Genomic DNA, 7,341 nt, shown 5'->3' with positions numbered 1-7,341 from the left:
GTGACATCATATTGTTGACCTATAATAGTCAATAGTGCATTATGTGGAGAGAAAAAAAAGAAAATCCAAACCGTCAGAGATTGGTATTCCTATTGTTTGTATAAAAATAAGCAATTATTTAAAATGTGTATTATATGAGCCTGAGGCCAACAGATTTTTAAGGATTTCAGATGAATTTCTCCTTTCAGACACAATTGCATTGAGCTACATTTAGTCTTAAGTATTGCATCTGTACTCATAAGTAAATTTATTTCCGGAAACAAAAATTGTAACTGTATTCAGATGTATTGTAGAAATAAAATCAGTTGTGAGTTTACATCATAAGTAACACATGTTTTGGTATTTACATGAGCATACAACTTGGACACACACTTGTTGAGAATTGTAGGTGTATAACGAGCACCTTTGGTTCTGTGTAAAGAAATGTACATCTGCTCATATGCGAAGACACCATCACGCACACATTACATCAGTGGTAATATTATCTCTAATGGTATGCTAATTGTATGCGATATAGGCTTATAGTATCCTGCAATGTATTGCTCAATTAAACTTGCTTAAATTTGATTGCATTCCTAATCCTAAACAAAATCTAAGTGTTAATACTCAAGCTTTGCAGAGGCATCAGTACACATAGCTATAAAGTTAATTTAGTAGTCCTGACATGGTTATGATAACTCCTCTAAATCATCCATTGTTGTGACACCATGAAAACCACTTTGCAAATTGAGTTTTCCAACATTTCCCAAATATAGCCACCGTCGGTGCATCATGGCTAACCAAATTAAAAACGATAAAAATCTGCTATGCTTAATGGAAACAGGCTGACTAAGAATAGCTGGCTAGTAGAAGTATTACCATAGAATAACAACATAGTGCTCATCATAATGTCAATACTGTAGCCCAGTGGTTTTCAAAGTGGGAGGTGGGCCTCCCCAGGGGGGCTCCAAGCAGTTTCAGGGGAGGCTCAGTGAATGGAAGTAAAAAAAATAAAATAAAAAATAGATCACATAGAATAGCCTGGATGTGTGTGACTTGGTTACAGAGATAGTTCATAGATAATAGTTTTGTGGAATTTTACTTTTTTCCCCACATTTTTATTTGATGTACGGTAGTTTGAAATATGTCAAACAGCAATATCAGGCTATCTTGGCACAATTGTTCTGTTTATGGGAAGGAATAACATAATCAAGATCCCATAGGCATCCAGGAATTTAGTGAGAGGGGGATGCCTTTTTCCAAGCTTTGTCTGGGGGGAGGCCCACATTCTCAGACTTTGAAAACCCCTGCTGTACCCTGATTGGTATGATTGATTGTTTTTCTTTAATAGTTGCTGATGGAACTGATAAAACAATGCCATGCATTACTGCAATGCAATGTATGAAATGCAAGTGAGCTAGTTGGTGTGCTTGCATACAATGTGGGACAATCCTCAAGTGTGTGCGTGTGCAAGTTGTCTGCTCATTTAAATACCAAAACACACCAATTTCTATATTTTGTTATGCATTCATGACTCACTTCTTTCAGTTGCACCAGTTTCAGTTTCATTGCTTCATTTCATTTCATTCATTTCATTGCTTACTTTCAATGCCTTCATTTGCTTCAGTTTCATCTGAATGCAAATATGATCATTATTATTTCAGTTACGATACTTCTGAATGCAGTTATAATACTTATAGGCATAACATTTAGCTTGATACAAATGTAACAACAAACGGCAAGTGTAGTGGGTTAGTTTAGAGATCAGGACGCTCAAAAGGGAAGATCCAACTTGGATGAAAATGTTATCATTAAAATTGTGCGGTATGCATGGAGTTCTGAGTGTGTGCAGCCTGCAGGCTCCATGTCTTATTCAGTGCAGCTCAAAGGGAACAGCACTGAATTGCATTCAGATCACCCTTATGCACTCAGACAGTTCTGTTGACTTCAGTAAATATGAACTATTCTCTCCCAAATCTACAAACGAGCAGCCGAGCAGAGTCTGGCTCAGTCTTCCTTGGAATCCGTGGGCTGTTATCACACCGGGATTTCATTTGCCCTCTCTGCAGATACCATCATCATCCGAATAGACAGCCGTTTATGTTGTCTGCAACCTCCAGGTCAAATCCTTGGTACAGTATGTGAATGTCCTTGCCGAATAAATTTGATTCTGTTCCTCGTAGTTTCACAATTTGAGTTTGAAAGTCAATTTGAAATGATGGGAAATGTGGCTGCGACAACACCCAGGTGTTGATAAGAACATAATATCGTCTGGACTGGTTCATTAAAGGCAGCACTAATAAGATGGTAATTTGAAAGTAAAAGCTCAGTCTGACATTATTTGTCAATGGAGCAGCTCCAGAATGTATGTTATGGTAGGATGAGTCACTAGAGCCGCTTGCCTTGGAAGAGATTTGCTCCAATGTAGACTGAACTGTCAAAGACCATAAGAACAAAATATTAAATGAATTCTTAAATTGAGCAATATTCCTGTTTAAAATGAAATAATTTAAAGCAAGATAAGGTACACATATCTTCCAGTGGGCTGTACTAAGAAAGATGACAAAATAGTTTAGCCTATTTCCTTTTTTAAACACAGACTGATTCCTGATTAATTTCCAGTCATTTTCAACAAAGGGGTCTAGGGGGTCAAGTCACTCAAAACTGTGTAAATGTTGTGCGTTTCTCAAGAACTTCAAGGTAGTCGGGATCGATGTGAAGTTTGGCTTTCAATTCCCAGTACTGGCTCCTGTTGGGCTCAACGTAAACAGTACTTGGCGCTGTACAATAGAGTATTGTCTGTTGTATTCTCTCTGGGTGCACATATTGATGTCTCTCATCAAAGTCTGCCGCATACTGACTGGATGAATGGGCTGCAGCATGCCTGCATGGTAAGCTATTATAGCGCGTGTGTTTGTCTGGCTCGAGTACATCTCTGTAGTAATACTTTTCATCTTGCGAAGACGAGGAGGGCCTGTTGGGAGGCGGAGTAACACTGTATTCAGAGCTTATGACATTACTGGCAGCCTCTTCCTCCGACCTACCCGGGAACGCTCCGTCCAACTCGTCAAAATCTCTATATGCATCCAGTGATTTGCTGTCTGTTGGGGTTTGGGCAGTAGTTCTGCATGGCTCATCTGTGTGAGGCGGTATGTACTCGTATACATGGCCAGCAGACGTTCTGACTTTGGGGATGGAGGCCTTTTTGTAAAGGCCGTACTCCATGTTCAGAGAGCTGATGCAAGCGTTCATAGAGTTGTTGTGCTCGTGTTGAGCCTTTTTTCATCTCTTTTTAATTGCCACGAACAACCCGGCGGTCACGAACACAGACACGATGAAGATCAGGAGGAGGGCGAGGATCAACACAGATAAGGGAACGTCGCTATAAGCCGTGTCCGAATCCAAGGATGTTTCAATGGTGATAGTGCTGCCAGGGAAGGATTCTTCCGAGGGAGGGATCATGGAGGCACGTATCTCAGAGTTATTAGGGCAGAAATTAGCTGTCTTAATGTATCTCATATCCTCTCCAGCCAGCCTCTTAGGCGAGCCACAGATGACGTTGTTTACAACTGTGCCTGTGCTAAGCTGCTCCAGCCACATCTTCAACTCCAAGATGGGACAGGAGCAATCCCAGGGATTCTCGAACAAATCCACCTGCACCAGTGCCGTGAGCTGATCGAGCACACCGCCCACAGGCAGATATCGGAGATGGTTACTGCGGAGATTTAGTCGAGCAAGTGTCAGGCCGTTGAATATTCCCTCCGGCAACGTCTTTAGGAGGTTATTGTTCAGGAAAAGAAGCTGCAGATTGGGTACGTGCCGAAAGGAGTCGGAAGCGATTTCCTTAATGACGTTGTATTCTAAATATAAGAACTGTAGGCTTTCCAATCCATAAAATACATCAACCGTAAGATGGTCGATCAAATTCCCATTTAGATATAGTCTTCGCAAATGGGTCAGGTCTCCAAAGGCTCTGTCATGTACGTGAGCTATCCGATTGTTACCAAGATGAAGCAAATCTAATCCAGTGGCTTCGATAAAATCGGACCTGCGCACCACGGGGATGTAATTCCCGGTGAGATACATCTTTTTGGGATTGTAAGGTTTGGGATTTAAATCAGAGATGTGCTCGATCTTGCGCTCTTGGCAATTAACATTGAGGCCCAGGTCTGAAATCTGAAGATTGCATGTGCAGGCAGTTGGGCAATCCAAAGGCACGGGGGATTTGGTCTGATATGAAATAATCTGACCGTAATTCTGTGGTTTATTAGAGGGGATACGAGCGGTGGGTCTTGACTTTAATTTGCCTGACTGACGGGGTCCCTTGGTGGGCCTTGATGAGGACCGTGCAATCCCAGATGAGGTGAAGGCGGCTGTGGCGACAGCTGCCGAGGTCCTGTAGTATGCATCGGTGCTCTGATGTGGTAGAGGTGGCATCTCGTATTCAGCGATGGCTCTCCTAGGGCACAACTCCTGTTTTGAGACCTCGTCAAGATCTCTCCCGTGGAGCCGAAAAGGGAACTCGCAAACAACATCGCCCACTAGAGCTGTGTAGGATATGCTCTCGAGCCAGGTTTTCAGAGCAATTAGCTCGCACGAACAGTTCCACGGATTCTCCTCCAGCTGCAGCTCCACCACGCTGCCCATGTGCTCCAGTAGACCTGAATAGGGGAGCACTTTCAGCTGATTCCCCCTTAAGTCCAAGTGAGTCAACGGGACGTACTGGAAAATGTTCACAGGCAGCGCAGATATTAAGTTGTCATTTAGAATCAGGACCTCCAGATGCCGAAGCTTGCTGAAGGCATTTGGTGCCACGTGAGTGATGTAATTATAATCAATCTGTAGATATTCCAGACTTTCAAGGCCAAAGAAAAACTCCTCCTTCAAGGCATCGATTTTGTTATTGTTGAGATGTAATCGTTTCAATCCCTGGAGTCCATTAAATGCTCCTGATTCAACGTCAGATATGTCATTATTGCCCAGATGCAAGATTGTCAGTCCATTGTACTCGACAAAATCATTGGCGGATAGCTTTTTCAAAAGATTCCCCGTAAGCAATAGATGATATTGGGGGGAATACACTGGGTTTATATCAGAGAGACTTACAATTCCTCTGCTTTCACAACTCACTGTAAGTATCCCCTCTCTCTCTTCACAGGCACACAGTCTTTGACATATTTCTCCATAGCTGCCAAACATCTCGACAGTGCACATAGATGTTGCACTGAACAAAATATATGAAATCCAAAGAGGCATTTTCTTGTACTGATGGCCAGGCTCACTGTAAGGCATATCCAATGTCATCTAGAAACAAAAGACACAATACAGGTAAACGCCAGACTGTAACGAGAGCAACTTGTGCACGGGATGAGCTTTTACACTTCAAGTCTAATTTGCTATTACCCAGAGGTAACTTCTGGCTGTCTAACTGCTGATCTGTAATGGCTCCAACAAGACAGGATAAACAAAAACTAAAACCTATACAAAACCACACAAAAAACAACTCCTTCAAGCTATAAATAAATAACAGGGCTATGACTGTGATGAACAAAAAGCAAGGTCAAACCCAAGCACAACACAAAACAATGGCCAAAATCCACTGTCCGGACAAACCATATCACATTTGCTGTATTATCAAAATGGCAAAACTGCTATATTGATGAAAATTGCAGTTTCACCTGGTTTGAATTCCAAGCTATGCAAATTACTTGAGAGCACGTTTGATAAAATTTGGCATAATATAATGCCTTGTAGAACATGCTACTGCATGCTATTTTATAATCTCCTGGGAGAGCTACATACCTCATGAACATTGATGAAGATGCATGCTCGTTAAGTAGCCTGTCAACGTCGCTTTCATTTTAATCCGTCAAACGTATGAAACATCAATTCGGCGCAAGCAAGTTCGCCGTCTCTCTAATGCACCAAAGAGGATGAAAGAAATGCTGATCGACCATATCTGTGCTGGAGGAGACACAGCTACACTATGCCTGGTTACAAAGTTGCTTATTCGCTCGCTTGCGCTCTCTCTCTCTCCCTCTCTCTCCCTCTCTCTCTCTCTCTCTCTCTCTCTCTCTCTCTCTCTCTCTCTCTCTCTCTCTCTCTCTCACGCACGCACGCACGCACGCACGCACGCACACACACACACACACACACACACACACACACACACACACACACACACACACACACACACACACACACACCGCTCTCTCATACTCTCTCTCCCCCCGTGACGCGCACACGCATACACACATATACACGCGCGCGCGCTCTACGTGCACGCGAAGAACGCGCATGGACGCACACACGGGTGTAAATCAGGATAATGTCAAGTCATTTCATGCACAAAGAATTAGATTATTGAGCATGATGATGCCCCACAATCCCCAAAAGATGTTGACCTACCTAAAAGTAAATAATAATAATAATAATAATAATAATAATAATAATAATAACAACAATAATACATTATTGGGATCTTGTGTTATTTATCATAAAAATAAACCTGCATTGGAACGGTGAATTCACATCAGCATCCTGTAGCCTATTGCTAAATAGGCTAGAGAGGGTGCAAGCTGTGGAGGGGAGATGGTGACATCATATCCGCAAAAATCCTGAACGTTGAGCCACATGGCTTAATAACAGTTTCCTTTAACAGGACAGGGACATGCTATAGAGAGACAGAGACTAACCTTCCAACATCACAAATGGTAGCCAACTGACTATTCAATGTATTCACATCCCAGCTGCTATTTTTGGACATCTCACCTCAAATCAGATTTGACCAAGTGAGTGTTTATAGGCTACCGGCATTAAGAGCTGCCACTCACAAGAACTTGCTTCCTGTTTGGCTGTTATTGTTTTCTTGTTCCCGCATACGATTTTGTCCAAATCCCGGTTGACAGCAAGCCCTTGAATGAACTGTCACACTTGGCCTATATTTCCCCTCATCAGAATGCAGCACTTTGTCAGGTGCTTTGCATGCTCTGTGCAGAATCATCTGCCTTCATAATCATGTCAATGTCATCCAGTGGATAGTGCACAAACAGTGCTGCCTTCACATGCATAGTAGGTAGGCTATGTGTATTGTGAGAAACCAGTTTTCTACTCAAGAAATATGAATGCATTTCTTTATTGTGTCTACCAGCGCCTGCTTATCCAATTATCCATATCGCATATTCCTAATCAATCCCTCTGTGGCAGCAGAATGTTTAAACATTTAAAAATAATACACTACATTGCAAGGTGCAATATCTGCCTGTTGGTTTATTCAAATGAATAGTAATAGTGTGACTGCCTATATATGACTCATCGCCTTTATTGAATGTGTTTCCACCTGGGTCTTATTCATGAAAACGA

The 7,341-nt window shown here is 42.1% G+C and overlaps 1 protein-coding gene across 1 annotated transcript; it reads right to left on the bottom strand.

The window, feature by feature from the left end:
- Positions 1-2,637: 2,637 nt before the first annotated feature.
- slitrk5b (SLIT and NTRK-like family, member 5b) lies at positions 2,638-5,235 on the bottom strand (the record flags this gene model as incomplete). Its single annotated transcript, XM_083638862.1, is given in 2 exon segments — positions 2,638-3,261; positions 3,265-5,235. Coding segments are annotated over 2 exon segments (2,595 nt in total).
- Positions 5,236-7,341: the final 2,106 nt, after the last annotated feature.

Source organism: Poromitra crassiceps, assembly GCF_964638095.1.
Source record: "Poromitra crassiceps genome assembly, chromosome: 6".
Classification (NCBI taxonomy): domain Eukaryota; kingdom Metazoa; phylum Chordata; class Actinopteri; order Beryciformes; family Melamphaidae; genus Poromitra; species Poromitra crassiceps.
This window is presented reverse-complemented; position numbering and strand designations above follow the sequence as displayed.